This window comes from Chiroxiphia lanceolata, chromosome 12 (genome assembly GCF_009829145.1).
Source record: "Chiroxiphia lanceolata isolate bChiLan1 chromosome 12, bChiLan1.pri, whole genome shotgun sequence".
Classification (NCBI taxonomy): domain Eukaryota; kingdom Metazoa; phylum Chordata; class Aves; order Passeriformes; family Pipridae; genus Chiroxiphia; species Chiroxiphia lanceolata.
The window spans coordinates 6399680-6422842 of NC_045648.1; the positions used below are offsets into that span (position 1 = coordinate 6399680).

General features: G+C 49.1%; 1 protein-coding gene across 1 annotated transcript in view; it reads right to left on the reverse strand.

Annotated features, from left to right (window-relative positions):
• The window catches only part of ST8SIA2 (ST8 alpha-N-acetyl-neuraminide alpha-2,8-sialyltransferase 2), a 32148-nt gene extending 11600 nt beyond the window's left edge, over positions 1 to 20548 (reverse strand). The window contains exons 1-5 of the mRNA XM_032700450.1: positions 20380 to 20548; positions 5711 to 5773; positions 3647 to 3775; positions 2873 to 3130; positions 341 to 634 (exon numbers count right to left, since the gene is read on the reverse strand). Of these exons, the coding sequence (XP_032556341.1) occupies positions 341 to 634; positions 2873 to 3130; positions 3647 to 3775; positions 5711 to 5773; positions 20380 to 20477 (842 nt within the window). The 5' untranslated portion in view covers positions 20478 to 20548. The remainder of the gene's footprint in view (positions 1 to 340; positions 635 to 2872; positions 3131 to 3646; positions 3776 to 5710; positions 5774 to 20379) is intronic.
• Positions 20549 to 23163: the final 2615 nt, after the last annotated feature.

Consider the following 23163-nt stretch of genomic DNA (forward strand, 5'->3'; position numbering starts at 1 on the left):
GTGACAAATCTCATTGCTAAGCTCAGTGCACACATGTTTCTCCAAGGAAAGTCCAAACCATAGGCTGGGGAGTAAGGTGACACGCCAAGAAAGCACTGGAAGACTGAGACTTGGCATATTGCTAAAAGCCCTCACGCTCAAAGAACAGAGTAGGAAGCCCCTGTTCACAAGGTGGTCTCCAGCTCTTATCTAGGGACCATCCACCACCCGTGGAATCCTTCTCATGGTCTGCAGAAAGAAACAACTTGCACTGTTTTCCTCCAGCACAAACCCATCCATCGCGCTCCAGCTCAGGAAGTTCAGGAAATCCTGGCTCGGAGCACACCGGAGACGCTCTCACCCTCGGACAGCGTGCAGCAGGCGCAGCGAGGGGTAGGCAGTCCTGACGTTGATGTGGTGCTTCAGGATGAGCTCGTTCACCCACTCCACTCGCTCCTTGCCCCCCTTGGCCATGAACGCCGGGATCCAGAGGATGCTGCCGTTGAGGCTGTGCAGGCGTTGCAGCAGCTTCTCCCTCCAAGTCTCGTTCACCAGGTCCTCGAAGGCCCGTTGGATGACTGAGGGGTTCATGGTCACCAGGTCTGTCTTCATGCCCACGTCCTGTGAGTACTCCTGGACAGGGGCCAGATTGCACCTGTGAGGGGAAACACCAAACAGTCCTTTTAAACCGACTGAGAGAGGGCAGTGACAGGCATGAGGGGTGTGTGATGCCAAAAGCCAGGGCCAGTGACAGATGTGCCCGTTCACCCTCACTTCTGGGAGGAAGAAGAGAGGGAATGAGCTTCTGCAATAAATCAGTAATGATGAGCTGTATCAGGCCACCATTCCTCAGCAGGATGGTATGTGCATGCATGTCCCTCTGGGACAATGCTAATAACAGCCATAACTGTGGTGGCTGGTGGGTGGTTTGTACAGACTGGTGGCTCTTCTGGTGCTGTTCAAAAATAACACCAGCCACAAACCTCCTGTCTTTGTTCCCACGGCAGACTTGAAACAAAACAGCCTTTCTCACACAAGGAAAGCACTTGCCTCTCAATTCCAGCCCTGCTGGAGTAACATTATCCCAAGTCCCTTTTCTCCTCCTAGTGAGACACTGCTAACAGCAGACCCAGTGGCACTGGTGGTGATACTGACACCAGAGGGAGGGGGATGCCAAGACATGGTCTCCACAGGGTCTGGTTGTCTGGAGGCTGTAACCTACAAAAAATATCTCTTTCTGTACCGTTAATTAGTGCCTCCTCTCAGGCTGTGCATGTGGACACAGGCCACATGCCATGAGCTCCTCTGTCACAACAGGGATGAGGGATGAGGGCCTGCAGGATAAACTGCCATCAAACCACCCTCAAGATACAGTGGCTTCCTACAGCTCCTTGGGGGGTGGGGATCTGTGGCTAGTAAGCCATGTCCATGCCATGCACATGACACAGAGCAAATGGCACTGGGAACCAGCTGATGGTGGGATTCAAGTAGATGTTTCCCCAGCATCGTAAAAACTAGAGGGTACCCGTGTGTTTGCACACAGCATGCTCTGCTGTGGTTTCTGACACTTACAGTATCTAACGAGCAGGAATTGCATCCTAACCATCCGCCTTGATAATCAGCCATCATTACTGTTTTCCCTACTTCACAGATGGGGAAACTAAGGAAATGGTTAAAATGGTTAAAAGAAAATCCAGCTACTGGCACACAGGGCCCTTCTGAGCCACTCATCACTGGAGTCAAGTCACTAAAAATAAACATTGGATCTATATCCTGGACACAGACCCCATCACTGGTCACTGCCAACCCTGCTGGAAAGGCTGCCTGGATGGAGCAAACCTTCTTCAGGAGGATGCAGGTTCAATTGATGGCTCAGATAATCTACAGTGGGAAGAGCATGTCCATGCCAAACCTGCACTAGCACATGGCTGGGGAGAAGCCACTCAAAATCTCAGTCCTCGCATCAGAGAAGCTTTTCTCCTACCACTTTGCTGTTTGATGTGAAAGCAGCTCCTCCAACTTTGCCAGAACAGCAATAAGCAGTTTTTCCCTTTGCTCACTCAGGTTACACTTAACGATAATGCTCCATCCCCTGTGGATAGACTGGAGCTGCCAGCCACCATGCAGGCTGGAGCAGCCAGGTTTGAATGGGGGGCAGAGGTGACATTATCCTCGTTCCCACGTCATGCTGGCACTGCCTCTGTGAGCTGCTGATGGATTGGGCTGTCTTCATAATAGACTCACCAGAAAACAAATGTCTGCATGTACATAAATCATCAGTGGACTCCTACAGCCCCTCAGCTAACAGCTGTGCAGGGGTGTTGGGGATGGGAGGGCAGGAGCTCCTCCTCTCCACTTCAAACACCTCCAGTAGTGACTTCGCTGTGTCCCAGTGGGGCTCAGGAAGTGTTCTGCAGGTCCCTAGGACAGTGTGGGGACATCTGTGCTGGGGATGGAGCAGTCACAGGGGAGTGTAAGACCTGGGCATGCACAAGTGTGGTGCCAGGGCATTGTGTGGTGTTCAAGGGCAGGAGTGATTTGGGGAAGAACTGAGCTTGTGAGAGTCCAGGACAGGGTTTGCAAGAGGGCAACCAACTGGGAGAAGAGGAGGGAGCACCCAGAACTGGGGGTGCTGGGGATGAATAGTGCCCCGGGGGGGGGTGCTAATCGTGCACCATGAGAAGACACGGGGTGCATCTACAAGAACACTGAGGGAGCACTTGGAGATGGGTGGAAGAGTTTGCAGCAGGATGTTTGCATCAGTGAACTTCACACGTGCACGTGGGGCCGCAAGGCTGTGCTGCCCCACACCACCAGGACTGCAGCCCCTTCCACTGCTCTGAACCCGCTGGAGCCCCCCCAGCTGCACTGAGGCACAGGGACAGGTCCCTACCTTATGACAAAGCTGTGCGCGTCGATCTCGGGGCCGCAGCCGCTGCTGAGCAGGACCCCCGAGTTGCCCACGATGGCACAGGTGGGGAACTGCTTCCCCTTGAGGGGAGAGGTGCGGGGCAGCAGCTCGTACAGGTTCTGAGAGACGTTCATGGTGCTGTCCCTGTCAAAGACATAGTGGATGATGTCCCCCGGCTTCAGTGTCCCCTTCAGCACTGAAATGTCCTTCTCTGCATCCAGGAACTTCAGGATCTGTTTCCTGAGGACAGGGAAGAAAACAGCCCCATCAGGTGAGGTACAGAGATAACTTGGGTCACACATAAGACGAGCTCTTGCCTCCTGGCTGCCCTCGCTCTCTGGCCAGTCCATCTGACAGATGCTCAACAGCTTACAAACAGGTATCTCCACCCTTACCACCCATCTCTGCTTGGGGCAGGTGAGCATGGTCAGCTCACCATTAGTCAGGGGCTCCCTGAGTTTACTCTGGGAAGGGGCTCTCTTTCTTCCCTCTGTGACCCATGGCCTGCACACACGAATTCCACTTGGCCTGAAAAACAAGGGGCTCAAGTGCTCCTTGTTCCGTTGCTGCCAGGCCCGCTGGTTCAGCTGGAAATTCACTTCCAAGCGATCACTTACAGATATGAAGCCCAGCTCAGCAGGAGATAAGTCTTTTTATTTCTTCCTCGACTTCTTTAGATGATATACAGAGGCAATTTGCCAGCTTGCACTGGAGAAGACCAAATCTGTCTCTTGTCCTATAGGTAATTACCAGTACCTGATCTTCAAAGAGAGTGTCTGGTTGTGTCTCCATTTGGATGAGGCTGGTTTAATGTTGTGCTTAATGCTTTCATTACTTCTGTCAACAGCAGCTGGAGATGAAGAGTCATTTATTACTACTTCAGCTCTAGAGAAAAGAAAATCAGGGAAGGGGAGAGAGGAAGGATCTGTTAGCATCCCAATGGCACTTCTAATCACTGTCTTCTGGCTCTGGCTGCTGGAATTCAAACTTCTTTAGAAAAGCAAAATTGTAGTTATTAGCTAAACAAGAACTGAAAGCCAGTTTGTATGCTGCTACACTCAAGCAGACAGACACAAATCCTTAAATACCTGCTCACTTCCACGAACACAGACTGACAGCCAGACACAGCTCTACAGAAAACACACTCTTACACATCGAGCTGCAGAAAGGTGTGCAGAAAAACCCACACACAGGCTCTGCAAAGACAGGCTGGCAGATGGACACTTACAGACAAGACACCCCAGGCAGCCCCCAGAATTCACTAAGAATTCTCCTAGCCAAGGCTGCTGCCCTGTTGCCTCTTGGAATCCCACTCGGATCCCAAAGCGGAGCCAGCTCAGCTCCCGGAGAGGATAAAAATCCTCGTCACAGAGGTGCAACCCTCACTCCACCCAAAGCAGAAATTAATTCAGCTGAGCTGCTGGGTGCTGCTTGTGAGACTGGGCTGTGAGCATCTTGCACCAATCAGGGGCAGCCTGGCTTGCTGGAAACTTCTTCCCTGGCTAGAATTGAGCACGAGGATTTCAGCACCCGTATCGCCTGTTCCAGACCAAGAAATGAGCAACAGCTAGATGCTGGAGATGATCACTGGGAGAACCCAGCTTTTAATCCCTGCTCTAAGAAGTAAATCAGCCCCAGCACTTCAGTGCTTTTTAAATCAAATGGCATGAATTGAAAGAGTCTCCAAATATTTGGTTCCAGCCAGCTGCCCTCCAAAAACAATAGCCAAGCATCTCATCAGGAAGCTGTGCGTGTATCTGAAAAAGCTTTCACACAACAGAGCACTCTGAAAAATACACAGCCAAAGTACTCACTATCAGCTAAAAGGAATCTCTCTCTCCGGTGCAAAGGGCTTTTTCCAGCTGGGAAATGGTTTGTAAATAAATGCACTTATAAAAAGCATGTAAACCCCAAGGAGGGAGCAGAGTTAAAGATGAAGCAGAGCTGGCGGCTCAGGCTCATGGACAACATCCAGCTCCTGAGAACATATCTCCAGCACAGGGAAAGTGCTCCCCGGGACACATTGTGGCTCACACAGTATAATGTTTCAGAAAGGCAAGGAAATGTGTTTATAAATGCTGGCTGCCAGTGTCCTGGTGTGTGTTTGTACAGTACCTCTCTAGAGGTTGCCAGTCTGTTGGATTTGTTTGCATCTTGCATTTTGCCATATCACTTGTGTCTTGCAGAGCTTACTTAGAAGGTGTCAAAAATCATAATGGAAGTAGGGTAAAGAAATCTTGGGAATAACTACAATATTTTTGGTTTTGTCCATTTTCTGTGTTTTGACCATGGGTGGTGACATCATCACAGAATGATATCACTCTTTCTCACATGGTGTCACTAAGCTTTTCAACTGTGCCACTTGGAAACGCTGGGCTGACAGGGAATCACTGTAAAAATAACAGAGGGAGACACTGAATGAGGCTGTGATGCCACGGAATGACTCTGCAATGGAGCGACGTTCCTGGAGTGCATTGCGATAAAACTGAATGGAGTTCTGATCTCAAACACAGCGATCTCTCTAGTATTAGCACTTAGAACTATGGAAATAGCAACTCTATCACTGACTTATTTTCACAATAAGTAACTCTTTCTCATTCTCTCAATCACCGGAACTTGCAGATCCTTGGTTATTTGCAAATGATTATTGCACTGAGCTGGGAGAAGGAGGGGGAGAAACGATTAAGAAAATGCAAAGCAGAAGTGAAAAGAAACAGATACATTTGCTAAATCAGAACAGCACTATCCAGCGAAGAGGAGAAGCAGATTAATAGCTGCCTTACAGCAAAAACAAATGAACACAAAATCTAATTTACAAACCTATTAGATTTGCTATGTAAGCTGTTCACAGCTGATCTGATTGTACCTCTGCCTCCAGAACTCCTGCAAGACAAAGGAAATGCATTATTTATAAATTCAACTTCTCTTTGCCAAGCATTGTTCAACAGTCAAGAGACCCTGCTCTGAAGGGCTCCGAGTGGAGAGATTGCCACGCCACTCGAGTCCCACCCCATCCAGAAGGGAGATGTCCCGATGACTCTGAAGGGCTTTTTATCCACCGTCACTGCTGCCCTACTGTGACTGTAAAATGATTCTGGCTAAAAATCTCTGAGCCAGCCCAATTAATAATACCTGCGTGATCTAACCAGCCATCAAAGACATCTGGTCTCTGCTACCAAAGCCGCGTGCAGCCCATAGTTGTGTTAAATACATCTCTGATTCTCTTTACGAGTCACGTGTCAGCAGTGCACTGAGAAGGTCTCCTTCAACTCCAGGATGCCCAGGGACTTTCGGTGTCCTTTTCAGGCAGGGACTGAGCCGAACGATCGGGACAAGATTCCCACCATTGTGTTTATGTCGGCTTTTAGTTGAGACTGTCCAATATCTCTATTTTACCCAGATTGAGTCACCAGCCTCCTGGTGACCTGTGGAGACCTCATCTTCACAGTGCACCTTCTCTCAACTTCCAGTGATCCAAGACCCCATGCCAGCCCCCTCCAATCCCATGAGTGCCCTGAAGCCTCTCGTTCCCACTTTTAGTGTAACCTGGCTGAAGCTACGAGGCCAACTCACCACAGTCATTCACATGCTGGAACTCAAACCTAAGTGACAGCACTGTCATTCCTATGGCCTGACACCACCACACATGGACAGGTGCCAGACCAGCCTGAGCATGACCTGTAGGAAAGAACAGCCAAAGTTTCCAGCACCTATATGATGCTATAATGAAGAACAGATGGGACCAAGCCCCTTCAGAAACCTACACCACTCACACGACCTGTGTATCCTCACTTAAAAATAAATACATACAGGTATTGGTTTGTATTTAGCTGGCTGAAGAGCCCCTTCTTGCTTTAGCTTGCTGTTTTTAAAGGGGTCACAAAGAATGAGTTGCTCACCTTGTGATGCTCAGTGGGAGTCAGACATATTTTAACTGCCACATTGCTCCGTTTTATTGTTTCTATTGCACAGATATCCCAATGAACACACTCATAAAGAGAACCAAATTCTCTTCCAGCAGAAATACAGTTACCTGGAAATATATACCTTAATGAAAATGTATCTCAGGAGAATGTATTTCTGTGAGTTCTGAAAAAAATCCCAAATGCATTAGACATAACTGAAAAAGAAACAGTATGTGTGAACATTCGGTGCCATTAAAAAAAGATTTTCAGACTTGCGGGATGTGACATAAATCCCTTCATTAGGCTGAGCACAGGCCTCAGCACCACACAACATCAAACCCTTGGAAATGCCACGATGATTGTCCCTTTCCTCCCTCCTGCCAGAGACCATCTATGGCCAAGTTAGAGTGATTCCAGCTCCAACACCCTCCTCCTTCCTTTGACAGACCTGAGAGTCGGCGAGCTGTTTCATTTTTTGGTGCATCAAGGGAACAGCAGGGCTAGCTCATTCCTAGAGCCTACTGGCATTTAACAAGCCTCTGCTTTAATGGGGTTCACCACGGGGTGTGGGAGCAGACTGGATTAGTGTGCAAACCACGCATCTGCTAAGATACGTCTCCTCTGAAGGAGCCTTCCAAATGGGATTCACACTCCTTCACACTTGCTGTAGGACAGACAATGCTTACAAAAAGAAATGTTTTTTTCTCTAAATAAGTGCCAGTTCACAATCTCTGTGAAAGGAAAAAAAAAGATACCAGGGAAATTAGGAAGTGGAGAAGACTTGTTAGCTCCCACCTCATCCATGTTTTGTGGCTACAGCAGGACTGATCCAAAGCATCACAACATATTATTCAAATGCATTTATCTAGTCTAGCCTTACATGCCCCCAGTGACAGATCTGTGCAAATTTTCCTCTGTAATTAAGGCTGGAGAAGCTGGACATGAGGTAGGCAAGTTGAAAGCACATCTCCCAGCTGACTTTGTGCAGTATGGTGGGGAAGGAGACTGGCTGCCAGGTCTCTGGCTGAGAAACCCCTCAAGGACAGTTTCAGGGGTTACTCTTTGCCCTTCACACACAGTGAAAAGCAAAAATATTGCAATGTAAACAGAGCACAAAGTGTTCTGCTGTCATACACAAACATGGAGGGGATGGCTCATTGGTGGAGGAGAGCAGGGCTCTGCTAACCTGCCTCCCATGCCTTGCTCCATGGCACTGGGCTCACTGCTTTGCTGGCCAGCAGCAGCCACGATGCTTTCACAGATACCTTAGATGCTGGCAAAGACACTGCTCCCTGTACCAGTCTTGATTTCTCCCTCCAAGCCATGGATACTGCCCAAAGCTGGGACATGATAGTTGGCTGAAGGTCTCAGCTGGTTTAGTGAATCCTAAAACATTCCTGTGGCTTCAAAACTATCAGCCTTATGGTGCTTTGTGTCCTACACTGCAACTTCAGAACATTTTCCCTACAATTTCCCTTTGTACAGTCCAAGACAATGTGTGCTGTGCATATGATGCCATGGGGTGTACTGCCCTGTCCAGCCACCCTGCTCAGCTCAGCCCACTGGTGGGTTCCAGCCAGACAAAACAGCTGCTCAAAACACCCATAGCTGAGCTAGGCATGGTATTTTCCAAAGTCTGCCACACTTCATTACCAACACAGGCAAGCCAGTACCACCACACCCCTTCACTTCCCCCACCTGGGAAGAGGAAAATATTTAGAAATGGAAGGTACTAATTAAGAAGCACCTGTTAAAAAAAAAAAAATCAGTCCATTTTATTATACCTTGCTGACCTGGAATTTCAAATCTCTTTGCTTCGAAAGGCAAAGACCAGCCTCGATTAAAATAGTACAGATAGCATTGATTTTGAAAAGCTTTCTAGTGCTACACTGTGTTTGGATTGAATTGCCTTATTAATCTAGTTGTTATCAGTTTGATTGCATAGCCATCTCCACAAAGTACCAACCTGCTTCCTAATCCTATTATTTACAAAACATTTTTCTTTGGGCTTCTGTTGGGATGTTTTCCAGTGATAAGTTGCATCTATATGTGCTAATGCCATTTTACTGGCTTATGCCATCCTTTCTCATTTTTTTGCTTTGAGATTTTCAAGCTGAATTTCCACTGTCTAAAACATTATATAGGTCAAAACATTCTGTGCTCAGATGTAAAGTGACACTGATTCATATATCAGAGGATAGAAAAGAAAAATTGTCTTATGTTTCAGGTCCAAATTTTCTTGGATGAATAATTTCTGACAAATCAGGTACGCAAAGACTCTTCTATTCACCCACTATGAATGGGCTGTTTAGGGTTTTTGCTTCTCTTTTCATCGTTTCCCACTTCTTAAATGCTTCTCTTAATTGTTGCTAGGTACGGTTCGGTCTCGCTTCGAGCAATTTCGATACGTGAAATCAAAGCTGCTTTGACTGAACAAGTAGGTCACACAGCCTCGTTGGACGAGAGGATCTCTTAAGAACAGGCTTTATGCGTCCATATTCTCAGCCTTACAAATTAAAAAATGTGTTTTCCATGGATATTTTGCAATTCCCACCCCCCAAGTCCTTCCTCCCCCCTCAGCATCTGCGGTAGACAGTGCACATGGGAAGCAGGCGTGAGAAACATAAACTAATCAGGAATTTCAGCCATACCCAACCACACATTTCATAAATCATAAAATTATGTGGGGTTGGAAGGGACCTTAAGGATCGTCTTGTTCAAACCCCCCTGCATTTAACCACATCTGTGGAGCCCATTCCTGGTGGAACAAAACCTCTGCCTCTTCCTGACCTTGGGCAACCCAAGTCCCCCTCTTCTCCCTCCTCCGCATAAAAGAGAGTTAATAGTCCCTTGGGGGATTATTAAGCAGAATTTATCCATCTGAATTCCTCAGGAAGAGAGTTCAGAGTGCCACAATTTTTATCTGAGGGGTTCGAATGACTAACACTTACTAATTAGGTTTTCACAACCTACTTTTGTGTTATGTGCATTTTATGATCCTTGTTTTACAGCTGGGACATTGGGGGTGAAGTGGCTTGGCCTTTAACACTAAAAAATGAGCTCCACAGGAGCAGGCACTATGGGCTTCCAGCAGACCTGTCCTCTTGAAAATGCTGCTTTTTACTTATTGAGATCCAGTATGGCTCTTGCTGAGTGAGAGGGTAGGACACATGACTCAGAGGACCACGGGAATTGATCTGAAAAGGTCTCACTGTCCCAAAAAGCAGATGCAACCATTAGTCTCCTGAGATGGCTGCAGACTGTACCCATTAGGCAGTCTGTATCTATTTTTAAAAAATAATAAATCACAACTTATATTTACTTTGCTTTTTAAGGATTGCTCTGATGTTGTCCTCAAGACCAGAATTGCTGTTTTCTATCTGAAGAGTACATGAGCACATTGCCAGGCCTGGCCAGGGACCACCCTCACACAATCATTGCCCTCCCAACCCACGGGCTCTCCCCAAGGCAGCTGGGCCAGGAGGGGATGTGGAGCAGGATGCTCACAGCCCCTCTCCAGGACACTGTGCCATGGCCAGAGCCCAAATCACTGTAACTAACAATTTTGGGATACACCATCCAGCCCCTGGAAGTGAAGTATATAGATGGCCCCTCTCTTCTCAAACTTGATAGATTTGATCCTGCTGATCCTCACAGTAAAATGTGGATCAGGACACAGGCTTCAACCCTAGGTCCTGTTCCTTTAAATTCAGAACAGAAAATGTGACTGCAGGGTTTTTGGGGGAAAACTGTCACATTTCCAAGTTATCTACGAGAAAGACATAATTGGCTTCCCAGTCCAAACCGGTCCAGCCTGCCCTGCAGGGTGGACAAGCAAAGGTGTCCCAAGAGACCAAAATGAGCAGGAACCAAGGCTAGAGGCTGGACAGGATTCCTTGGGGATTGTATCCTGCCTTTTCATCTGCACATCAGGGTCTGGCTGAAAAGATGCAAAAAGGCCACATTAATTGTTAAGTCCTCTTGTGAGCTTCTCACTAGACACTCAAGTGGTTTCTATGGGGTTTAGGTCAAATCCATAACATGCTCTGCTGTCCCAGGAGAGACAAACTGGAAGAGGAAAGGCTGGCTAGCCCCACATGTAAACCAACTTGCAAATTAGAAACAAAAGCCAAAGCTAGACAAGAAGCAATGAGATCAGAGATCCAATTCTGAACCCTGAGATCCTGTACTCAGACATTCCACCATGCACTTTCCTAGCACCACTCCCCCATCCAGGGATGCAGTTCTCATAGGCTCCAGAATCATCTCGCCTTCCTGCATCCCATCTCATAACACACCAGGGGGAACTGGGACATCTGACTCTTGCAGATCATTCCTGTGACATTTCACCAGTTGCTTTGGAGGCTTTCATCCAGGATGTCGAGGAGATTGAGATGAAGAGGAGCGGTTACTGCACTCTCTTGGAGAGCAAGGTTCCCTCTGCAGAGATTAATTGGGAAGGCATTTCTAAAGCGCTTGTCTGCTGGGACAGAAGATCCTGCAATACATCTTGATGAGATGTTCAAAATCGCACTTCAATGTGTTTAAAATCTCACTTGATTATATTGTCACAGCTTGGCAGCCCAAGTGTCAAAAACTTCCTAAATATCAAGTGCTATTTTTAGTGTCCCGAGTTTAATTCTTTCTATCGAGTCATACGATCACATTTGGGAGATTGTGCCCATAATTGTGGCTTTCAGACACATCACCTGGCCCAGCTGGGGTCCCAATGCAGATCTGGTACAAGAATTGCAGGGGCAGTGCTTGTGCAGCCATGCACAGTGATTCTGTGATCTTCCAGCAAGACAACGAGACTCATTGTAAGGCACCAGACGATGGAACTGCTGTTGCTCATGGCACTTGTTGTTACCCGTCACAGGAAATGCAGACCTGTCAGTCTCATGCAAAGCAGCCTTGCTAATTTGGTCATCTCCTCCCACCTCCACCACGCCACCTGTCCTGCAAGATCCTTCCCAGGGACCACAAGAAGATGGGAAGGTGGAAGGTGCTCAGCATCTCTGCCTCTCAGGTGGGAATGGTGGCTCCACATCAGCTTCTGCGTAAATGTGAGCAGGGCCTGAGGTCTCTGCCTGGCTGCAAGTCACAGTGTGTAATCATTGCAAGTGTCTGCTGAGGACAAGATGGAATCAAGACACATGAGTTTGCAAAAGAGACATCTATTGCTTAACAGGGAATATGCCAATTAGTCTGAAACACTTATGTGACAAAATCAGAGACAAATCAGCAGGAATGGTGCAGCTCTGACTACAAATGGACATGAGGAATGGGAGGGAAGGCTGTGGCAGCCTGTCATGAGGATGCTGCTGGGGATCACTCTGCACTGGAGTAACCAAATCCTGCCTTGAGCTACTTGCTCTGAAGGACCTGTAAAAGACAGGAAGATACTCAGAGCAGCCTGATGGTTGCTGCTGCCTACCAAGAAGCCACAGGCCAGGACTTCCAGGCTCTGCTCCCAAGACAGCATGAGCTTTTCCTGAGCCAGAAAAGACTTTCTAACATAAGTAGAGTGTCAGCCCTCACATCCACATGCATTTGCCATAACATCAGCATGGCCTGACTCAATCACCCCGTGATGTTCTTGTTTTATCACTGCGCTGAAGACAAAATACTCACATGCTCACAGGTCTCAAATGTCACAGACCTCACCTATCCCCATCCTCCATACTGGCAGGACCTTATGCCCTCCCTCATTTCAAGTCTTCCATTAAAACTTTATCAGCTCCTTTTCATTGACTGCATTAATGAAACAGCCGAGAAAGAAACAGACATTGAAGAAGGCAAAAAGGATCCAGTGAAAAGCCTGAGACTGCAGTGTGTGTGTGTTTGTATGTTTAGCTTTCCTCTTCTGGATAGGAGAAAGGAAACAACCCAAGAGCTCAGGGAAGACTTAGAAAGGAGCTGAGACAAAAGCCTCACTGCTTACAAAACATGTCTACATTATACATTTTTCCTGAGATAATTTTTTCCACCAGGGAGCATAAACAGCAGAGCATCACTCTTGCAGCAGAACCTGTCACCCTGAGCATCCATGTCCCAAAAGCCAGAAATCCCAGTGGCTTCTGCAGCGTCTTGGATGCCACGTACCTTGGGAAATGGGAATGGTAAAACATGAAAAGATATAGTGTCTTGAGGGGCTGTGGGCCCATGGGCTCATCCTCCTACACCCATCTCTTGCCTCTTTTCCCACTGCTCTGTGCAGCCCCTTGGAATACTCAAGGTCTCATGTGGTTTCTTCCATCTCTGTTGGTGTGGATGCTGAGGATCTCTTCTGGGCAGTGACATCCTCCTGGGGCAGTTCTGTATGAGCATCCTCAAAATAACATCTGCTGCCTACACAAAGAGGGCTGGGAGTGCTTGGATGAGATCTACACCCCACAACCAGCAATGGAGCTGTCCCAGGACCTTCACAGGGACTTAGTCCCCAGATGCCAAAGTCAAGTTGCCAAATATCAAAAAGCCAATAGTGGTTTCAGAGCTCGACCTCCTCTCTCCTCCCCCAGCTCATAAAGCTACACTGTGGAAATCCAGGCAGCAGTAAGAAGGAGAAGTTTAATTACCAACTGAGCAGCTGCTGGTTGGCAGTCGAGTGTGCTTCTGGGTGTCTGAAAAGGTGCTGGACATGCCCCATGACGATGCTTAACCTTGCAGGGGAAACATGTCCCCTTTTGTAGCTGCTGGCTGAGAGCTGGATGATATTCCTGAAGGTGCTGGTAAAGCCTGGGCTGGAGGTGACAGGTCACAGCATTAGAACCATCCTTCGATCCAGAGCTGCCAGACAAACAGGTGATACCTGGAGCCCACTGTGACACTGTTTGACTGAGGGGGCCTTGAGGGAGCACTTCAAAACTCTGCGTGACTGGGACAAAATGTGCTTTTAAAAGCAGCCCTGCCCATGAAGAGGGCTGGTTGAGAGGAACAGCCTGCTCAGCACGCAGATGGCCAGCCTGGAGTGGGTTTTGTGTTTGTTTGGGATATTCCCAGTGGATTTCTGTATGCAATAACAAGGACTTGATCTGCAGTAGCAACAAGAAAGAGTCCAGCACTTAAGTTTGGAAAGAGCTCTCACCCCGCACCATCGCCACTGCTCTGGCAGGTTTCAGCAGTGTCATGCCTCTCTCCCTGGATCAGTCCTTTCACTCCCCAATTGGAGCCAGTGCTGCTGCTGTTGATGAAGATGCATCTCTCAAGGCCGCCACCACCACCAAGGCTGCTGCGCAGCCAGACGAGGATTTACAGTGGGAACACAAATAAAAAGGAGCTGTAAAGATACTCTTTTTTTTTTTTTAATTTTTTCTTCCTTTTTCTATTGCATTGCAAGGGGTTGAGCAAGTGACACGAGCCTGCTCTGCTGTGGTGTTTGCTGAAGGACACCTGAAACTCTGCACCAACAGTGAATTTACTGTGCCAAGGAACTTCCTTGTTTCCAGAGGCAACTGGGGGTGGAAACCAGAGAAATAGCAAAATAATTATTATCTAATGTTGTACTTTGGGATTATTTCTTACTGCTGAGGATGACCCAGGCCCAGGGAAAATAAATGAGGGAGGCAATTAGAAGTCTGGTTTGGAACAATTGTTTTTTATAGCAACCATACCTGTGGATGTATTTAAGTAGTGCTGTTCTCAGGGATGAAAAAGCAAAATACTTGCAGAATCATAGAACTATAGAATCATACAGGTTAAAAAAGACCTTTAAGGTCACTGAGTCCAACCATCAACCCAACACTGCCAAGTCCAGCATGAAACCATGACCCCAAGTGCTACATCTACATGTCTTTTAAATACCTCCAGAGATTGTGACTCCATCATTTCCCTGGGGAGCCTGTTCCAATGTTTGCCAGCCCTTTTGGTAAAGAAATTTTTCCTAATATCCAATCTAAACTTCCCATTTCCTCTTGTCTTATCATTAGGGCAGCCTGAAAGCCCAAGGAACGATAAAGGAGCTCCTGTTAAATGCTTTCCTGGAAGATCAAAAGCACATCTGTCACACAAGAGAAAACCGACCCCTTCAGTTAATCCATGTCTGGGAAAGGCTGGGAAGGCTCACAGTGGTGGTGGGATCTGCTGTGTCACTGCTGGCTGTGGTCCCAGGGTTCCCTCTCTGCCCACGAGCATAGCAGCAGCAGAGAGGAGCAGACACAGCACTGCTGAATCACTTAACCCCGCCGTTAGCTGCTCAACAAGCCTTCGCTAAATGAACCAACATTTGAAACTCCTTGTTCTCTGCCGGGAGAAAAAGGCTTCCTTTGCCTTCCCAACCAGAATTGTGCATTTGTGGGGTTAGAGATGGGAAACAAAAAGCCCACCTGGGCAAAAGGGAAACTTGAAGCCCTTCTGGGAACCACTTTGCTCTCTCTTCATTGCTCTAGTCTACGAACTGGCCTGTCTTCCACAACTCTGTACCCAAGAAGGGCTGGCTGGTGATGTGCAACCTCCTACTACTGCTATTGCCCTCCTCACCAGCAAGCTCAGAAATTCCCTCCTTGGGGGTCTTGCAAGCTGCTGACAATCACTACTGGACTGAAGAGTAACTTTTCACCAGCTGTAATGGAAATCCCTTATTTGTGGGTTTTCTTTCTGTTCCACTGGCTTGCTTGGGGGTCTGCAAGCGCTTCCCATCCTGCTACTCCCAGCCCTCCTGCTGGACACCGATTCCCTGCAGGTACCACTGCTCCTGCCATTCCCTCAGAGCTCAGTTTAAGGAAACAAGCTGTGGAGATTCATCTCCTTCAGCGTGCTCTAGGCAGGAACACAGGGGTTTGAATACGTCTTTGTGGCAGCCCCCTGTGAGCCTGCAGGGCTACAGGAGGTGAGTGTTTCATGGAGAGGAGGGGAAGCTCTGTAGCCAACCTGAAATCGGCTGCTGGAGTTCAGGTTATTGTCAGTAGAGTTGCAATGAAAGCCTACGCTAAGTATTTTCTTACTTAAATCAGTGCTCCAACACTGCTTTTATTTTCCAGCCCGATGCGTCACGGAGCTTTTATTAGAGCCCTGCCATACCCAGCGAGTACAAAGGTCTCCTTTGGCTCCATTTACATGAATAGTTCCAGGGTGTCTGTGGGTTTCTGTCCTGCCAAGAGCAATTCCTCCCCCAGCCCAACCTGGATAATTGTTGGCTAGCATGCACTTGCTGTGCGAGCGCACAAAAGTGTATGTTGGTAGAATACAGCACTTTTTCCAGCAAAACTTCCTGGTGGAGAGCAAGTCTTAGACTAACTCTCAGTTAGGAGCAGTAAATCACAAGCTACAAGACCTAAGCAGGACTTTTATACCCCACGGACCAACCTTGACAAGAAGCCTTACGACTATAGCCCACTACAGACCACTCAGAGCAAGCACATCAGGACACAAGCACCATAAAGGACACAAAATCTCCTTTCCCGAGCCTTTGAAAGGTAGGCGTTAGAAAAGGGCACATGAGGAAAAAGTGGCAATTTACTGACAAGCTTCCAGTCAGGGCAGCAATATCAAAGACTCCAATTCGTCACTTAAAAGGAGCAGAATATAATTCCTCTTGTAATCAGAATGGAAAGGCATGTGGTCTGGGCTAGCAGGGAAAAGGTTGACTCATATTAAGACCAGCCCATTACCAAGTGTCAAGTGCTCCCTAAGATGGCTCAGACGCTAATTCGAGAAGTCACCTGGTGGCAGCGGGTCACCAGCTCCCTCTACAGACAATCAGGACACAGCCGGACCCCTGCAGAACTGCTAAGGCACGCTTAGAATAACAAAGAGTCCCTTTAAACTGGAGCAGAATTTTCCTCGTCGCCACCGGCAATAATCATCCCACTCGATGCCGAGTCCTTTGTCTTCCTCTGTGGGGAGAGGTCTGTCCCTCTCCCCTGTCCCGGGGGTGGATGAGGAAATGGCTGCGATCGCATCAGTGCTCCCCAAGACAGACCGCGAGCGTGTCTTTTGTTTCCTTCCAGGGAAACAAAGAGCCGGAGCGACGGATGGAAACATAGGCGCCACCGGGCTGCAGGAAAAGTTCAGCAGCCCGGAACCAGGTGGTTGTTCGGAAACATAAGTGCCAAGACCATTCACAACAGCAATACTTCACCGCGCAGCACACGCCGGCGACCGGGGAGCGAGCCAAGGCGAGCGGGGCGAGTCCGCCTCCCGCCCGCCGGCATCCCGCAGGACCGCCGGGCACGAGGCTCCAGCCGTACATCTTATAGGTGACAGGGATGTAACAGCAGTTAAACCCGCGACCAGGGGTGGCTGCAGGGTAGGAGGAACGGGCTAACGAGAGCCACGCAGCATCGGGAGTGAGAAACTGCTGAATTTTCATCCTTGCCCCGACATCTCTTTGTTTCAGCATCTCCTGGCTGCAGGAGGTTGTATAAGGATAACTAGAGGAGTGAGATGGGACTGCTCAAGAAGCAAACATCTTTCTCAGAAGCCTTTGGCAGGCATAGCAGCTCCCAGCCGCCCTTGGCTTCTATCTCCCTTCACCTGCGATGCTGGAAACTTATTGTCCAAAGAAACAGCACGGGGTTTGGGGTTTTTGTCCTTTTGCCAATAGTATTATATTCTTCCTTTTCACCTAATGAACATTTTGTGTTTTCTTTCTGGAATTTCTCAGTATTTGTAGGTGAGAGAAATCTGTTCCCCCCTGTTCCCACACGTATGAGGCGCGTTCTTCCAAAGACAATCCAAATTACAGGCAGGGGGCAGGGTATGTGTAAAAGTGGGCAAGCTGTTCGCTCCTCACAATAATTAGAGAGTGTTTCGATGCCAAGCAAAAAGAAGAAAAGAGTTGCACCTGCCTGCATTTCCCAGCCCCCCTCAGCACCATGAGCCTGCCAGGGCACACCTGGCCAGCTCCTTCCTTCCCTTGCTGCTGCTCTGACCAAAGTGAGGGTGGTTTGTGGGCGTGTGAAGGAGAATGTTGAACCACACGATCCATCAGCCAAATATTCCTGACATGGAGGAGAACAGCACAAATACACAGTACGTCCCAAACCTCTCACAGAGAGCAGCTGTTCCCTCCTGGACACACAGAGAGCTCCTGGAAAACTTGGGGATAGTCTCTTCTCTACACTGTTGTGCGCTTTTGCTGTCACACAGTTCCCTTTACCTACAGGACCTGTTGACAAAAAATGCTATTATGTTCCCCCCAAAGTTGAAAACCTTCTATCATCCCCTGATCTGCTGCAGATCAGGCACTCTGCTTTTCCATGTCACCCCAGCAATACACTTCAGCCAGATCAGAGCTTTGTGTTCACCATTCCTGGCACCATGGCAGCACACAGGGATCAAGTGCTCTCTGTGACAGGCTTCTGTGCTAAGAGCTTACACTCTAAGGTGAGCAGTGTTTGGCCCCTTGCTGTGTTTGGGATGCAGGAACTCATCAAACCTAAACCCCTCTGGAGAGGCAATGGGGAAAAGATGTGGGTGGGAGAGAACAAAGCAAGAGAAAGGGTCAGTTTGCCCTACTTCATGATTAAGTAATACATAATAAAGTAATATAGCAGAGTCCCACTCATGCTCTGTTCATCCCTATATGGGAAGCACAGCTGATGTGGGAATTAACATGTATCTGAGAGTACCAGACTGCTGGATCCCTCCTTCACCTCTGGTAGGCAAGGTGCTCCTCTCCTTTACCAGTTACCTTCTGCACTATAATTTCTGAATGCTGCATGAAACAAGCTGCTCGCTGTTCCTACAGAACTCATCTGACCCTGTTGCCATTGCTGCTGCCACACTGCTTGGCAGTACTTCCTTGGAGGAACTACAGCAACAAACTCAGATGCCAGGGTTTGGAGATAAGCAGCCAACAAACATCCAATTTCCATACAATGTACAGAAAAGAGAGGAGAAAAAAAGACACAACACTGGGAATCCCTAATGAACCAGGGTGAAAAACAGGACAAGTAAGTAACGAAAGAGAATAGATTTTCAATAAGGGCACAGCAAGTTCCAGCAGGCAGATCTAGCAGATAGGTGAGGGTAGAGAAGAAAGAATAGAAGCCGGAAAAAAGATGGGAGGAAAGCAAGAGGATCAGAGCAGCTTGTCTGATGGGGAGGATGCACCAAAAGCTTTTAATTTCCTTTATTATTATATAGATAGTGCCAGCTCATTGCAGAGCAACAATTCATCTACCCTGGTAACCTACAGTCTGGTGCTGGATGTTTCTGGACAAGGCTACTGACCTTTAAGCACTTCTTGCCTGTAGCACCCAATATAATATAACAATGAAACAATAAACAAACATCACTGCATTTCATTAATCATTTCAGCCAGGTGTTTGTTTTGATGTAACACAGTGGACAAAGCCACCTGGTTGCAAACAAAAAGGCCTTTGTGTCATTTGGGCACTGTGAGTGCACCCCTCATTACTAAAATAATTTGTTTTTCCAAATTGCTGTAGTGAGTTCCTCAAGTTAAAGCAAACCCTCCTCTCTGCATTTGTTCCTCTCATCCCCTAAGTTTCCAAGCAGACCTCAGAGATGGGGTTTATGGGGTGGGTAGGGTGTTGCTTCTCACACAAGGGCCGCTTTAGCTCCTGCCATACAGGGCACCTGCAGGTAAACACCCACCATGGAAGTGATCGGGAGGGGGTGATCACAAAGTCCCTAACACATCCCATGGGGACACACCAGTGGGTTGAACTCTCCCACGCTGCTCCATCACCCAGCTGGTCCCTGCTCAATCTCTCCCATCCCACAGACTGGTCCCTTATCCATCTGCAGAGTGGTCCCTTGTCCATCACCCCCGTGGGTTGGTGCCCTCTCCACCACACCCATCTGGACCAGCAGTGGCACTCAAGCCCCCTGAGCTGCAACTTGCCCCAGCAACCCTGCCCAGCAGACCACCTGCACAAACATCCTACTTAGGGATCTCCTCCATCCGTATATTAATACCTGAGCACTGCCCATGCCAAAATCCCTCTCCAGATCAGGATCTGCCCCAACATCTCTAATCAGACTGGTATCCGCTCCAGCATCCCTACCCAGACCTGTGCTTGATCAAGCATTCCTACTTGGACCGTTACCTTAGCATCTCTAACGGGACTGGTACCTACTCCAGCATCCCTATCCTGACCTGTACCTGATCGAGCATCCCTACCTGGACCGGTACCTCCACGTCTTTAATGGGAGCGGCACCTCCTCCAGCATCCCTACCTGGACCGGTTCCCCCCGCGTCCCTAACGGGAGCGATACCTGCTCCAGCATTCCTACCCGGACCGGTATCTCAGCTTCTCTAAAGGGACCAGTACCTGCTTCAGCATTCCCAGTCGGACCGGCAGCTCCGCGCCTCTAACGGGAGCGGAACCAGCTCCCGCCCCCCTGCCCGGCCCGTGGCTGCCCCCCGGTCCCGCGCCCCATCCCGCCCCATCCCTCCCCGTCCTGCCCGGGGCCGCCGCCGGCCCCGCGGAGCTGCGCGGGAGCGCAGCGAGCTCCCTTCCCACTTGGGCACGGCAAAAACCGGGAGAGCTGGAGACAAAGAAACTGTCCGGGTGCCCGCCCCCTCCGCCGCCGCCGCCTCCTCCTCCTCCCCGGCCCCCCAGCCCCGCTCCGCTCCGCGCCCCTTCGCCCGCGCGGGGACCGGGGGTTTTTTACCCGCTCTCCTCCTCGATCTCCGAGATATCGGCGAAGATGAGGAACCCGACCAGCAGCGTGAGCAGCGCCAGCGTCCAGCCCCGGCACGGCAGCGGCATGGCTCCGGGGCTGGGCCGGGCTGGGCTGGGCCGCTCCGCGGGGTGCGGAGCCCGGCGCCGCGTCCCGGCTCGGCGCCGCCGCCGCCCGGCGGGGCCGCTCCGCCCCTCAGCGCCCGCGGAGCGCCCGGCCCGCCCCGCCGGCGCGGGGAGGGGGCGGGCGGCAGCGAGGGAGGGAGGAGGGGGCGCTCGGGGCCGCCCCCCGCCGATAAAGTTTGCGGCGCGGCCCCGCGTCCCGGGGGTGGGCGCGGGGGTCGGGACCCGCCGCCTGCGCTGCGCCCGCGGTGCCCCCTGCGAGCGGGATGCGCTTCCCTCGGTTGTGGCGTCCCCTCCCCTGCGCCCACCGTGGCGGGGTCGGTCCTGGTTGGGGAGGGGGGTGGGCACGGCGCAGGCGGGCGGCTTCTTCCCCGAGAGGACAAAAACTGTAATAAAATCAGACAGCGGTAACTCCTGTGCGCGGTGCGGTGGTTGTACCTCCTCCTCCTTCCTTGCAAGGGACGGGCGAAAACACAGAGGTTTTGGGATTGAAAACACTTTGTTAAGAAAAAAAAAAAAAAGATGCTGAATAACTAGTCACACCATCTCTATTACTATTAAAAAAAGATGCTTAATAACTAGTCACACCATCGCTATTACTATTAAAAAAAGATGCTGAATAACTAGTCACATCCAGCCCCGTTATTATTAATTCCCATTTTAGTAGCAATGACCCCTTGCACTACTATAAATACTGACCGTTATAATGACACTGGTCCTGCCTGTTAAGTCCCGCTGGAGTTTGAACAGGCAGAATTTATTTAAGCAGAAACTGCACAAGGAAGGTGTTCTGCTTCTGAGGGGCTTGGCTGCATCTCAGCCACATCACAACCCCTGTGAGCATCCTCCTGCAGGCTACACGTGCCCTTAGATTTTGTTATGGAGAGAAAAAGCTGCAGTTTCTATTCAGGAAGTGTGTGAAAGCTGGGAAAAAGGAAAAAGTGCTGGCTGGACTGAATAGTGGCCAAAAAAACCACCAAGAGGTGCTTTCTCCATATCTCTGCTATGTCTTAGTCCAGTGCCAGATCTGGAGAGGAAAGGACAGCTGTGTCAGGGTTTAGGCAATGCCAGCCCGGCAGAGCATCACCAAATCAAAACATAATTCTTTAGGGCCAGAAAGTTGCTGAAAATCACAATATCTGGTGATATATGCACCGCCAAGCTGGAGAGGGACACGGCAGATTTATAATGCAGCAGAGAGAAGCAGCACAGATGTGTTGAGAGCGAGAGATACTAATTGCTTACATATTTAAAACAGCATCTTTAGTCTGAATGGGAGGCACCATTAAGCAAAACAGAGCTATTAACTGGGGCCACTTGGAAAGCTGCCATTTTCCCTTCTGTGCACGGCTTTTTGCATCAATTCAGAAGTATGTTGCTCAGGGTGCGATATGCTGTCAGTGTTGTGTGATTCCTGCCGAGGTGCCTTGCACTGGGATAAACGTGTCCATATGTACAGGGATGCCTAACCCCAGCATTGTGTATGGGAGGGCACGCTCAGCAGAAGACTCTTCTCTTTATCTGGATTAAATGGTGGAAGGAGCAAGTTACGGCCGATGTGCTTTCCTGGGGATTCTGAAACTCTTGTAGAAAGAGGAGACAAACAAATCACCATTACATTTATAGGTAAAAAATACAACAGAGGTGAGTCTGGTACAATTATACTGTAGTATATATGGCAAATTTACAGTCCAGTATACAGCTTTCATAATAGAGCGTATTCAGGGCCCTGGGGAGAAAGTGATTTTAGGTGGTGTAAGTAGCCCCATAATTCACCTTCTGCATAAATCTGAGAAAAGCCTCATTTTCCTTCTGTTTTATTTTTGGACTCCTTTTGCCCACCCTACTCTGGAGCTTCATAGCAGTGTGACTGGCCTGAGGATAAGGAAACAGGCTTTGAGGTGACCTTGCTGGTGCAGGGACTGACATCGGGGTTTCCCGAGATGCAGCGGGGCAGAGCACCAGTCCCCTGTGATTCGGGAGCACCACACTGCAGCTGGCTTCCCCTTGTACACATCCTCAAGAATACAGATGGAGATATCTGCTCCTGCATCTTTTTCAGCTCCATCCCAGGTGGTGTTTCAACGTCTTTTGTCTGATCTTTCTGTTTCAGTTGCCAATCACAGTGGCAATGTGCAAGAACAGAAATTTCAATGAAGGCTGAGCAAGAAGTGGGGGGATCATTCAGTGTGTAGTGGGAGTTGGTTTGTCTGGACAAGGACTCTCAGTGGCAGGGATATCCTATCTGCTGAGGTGCTGCTTCTGCTAGGGAGTAGCTTGTCTTAAAAGACATGCTGGGATTTGGCTCTGCTCCTGTGTAAGTCAATGGAAATGCTCCTATTAACTGAATTTTTAAAAAAAAATCCTCCTTGCAGGGTGAGCTGGAAGTTAAGCTTGTTGCCCTTCACTGGAGAGCTCCACTGCAAGGAGTTCACACAAAGAACTCTGTGAATCCTCTACTTGGTGTCATCTGTTGCTTTATTCCCCTGAAAGATGTAGGTCAGAGAGAAAGGTCATTCTTCAGCTGATTGGGCTTCAGACATGGGGACCAGGACCTTGAAGTGCAGCTCGTTTGGGGTGAGGAGGCAGCAAGCTGTATAGAAGATGAGGGAACAGTGCAGCTTGCTGAATTATTTTGTAATCAATTAACGAG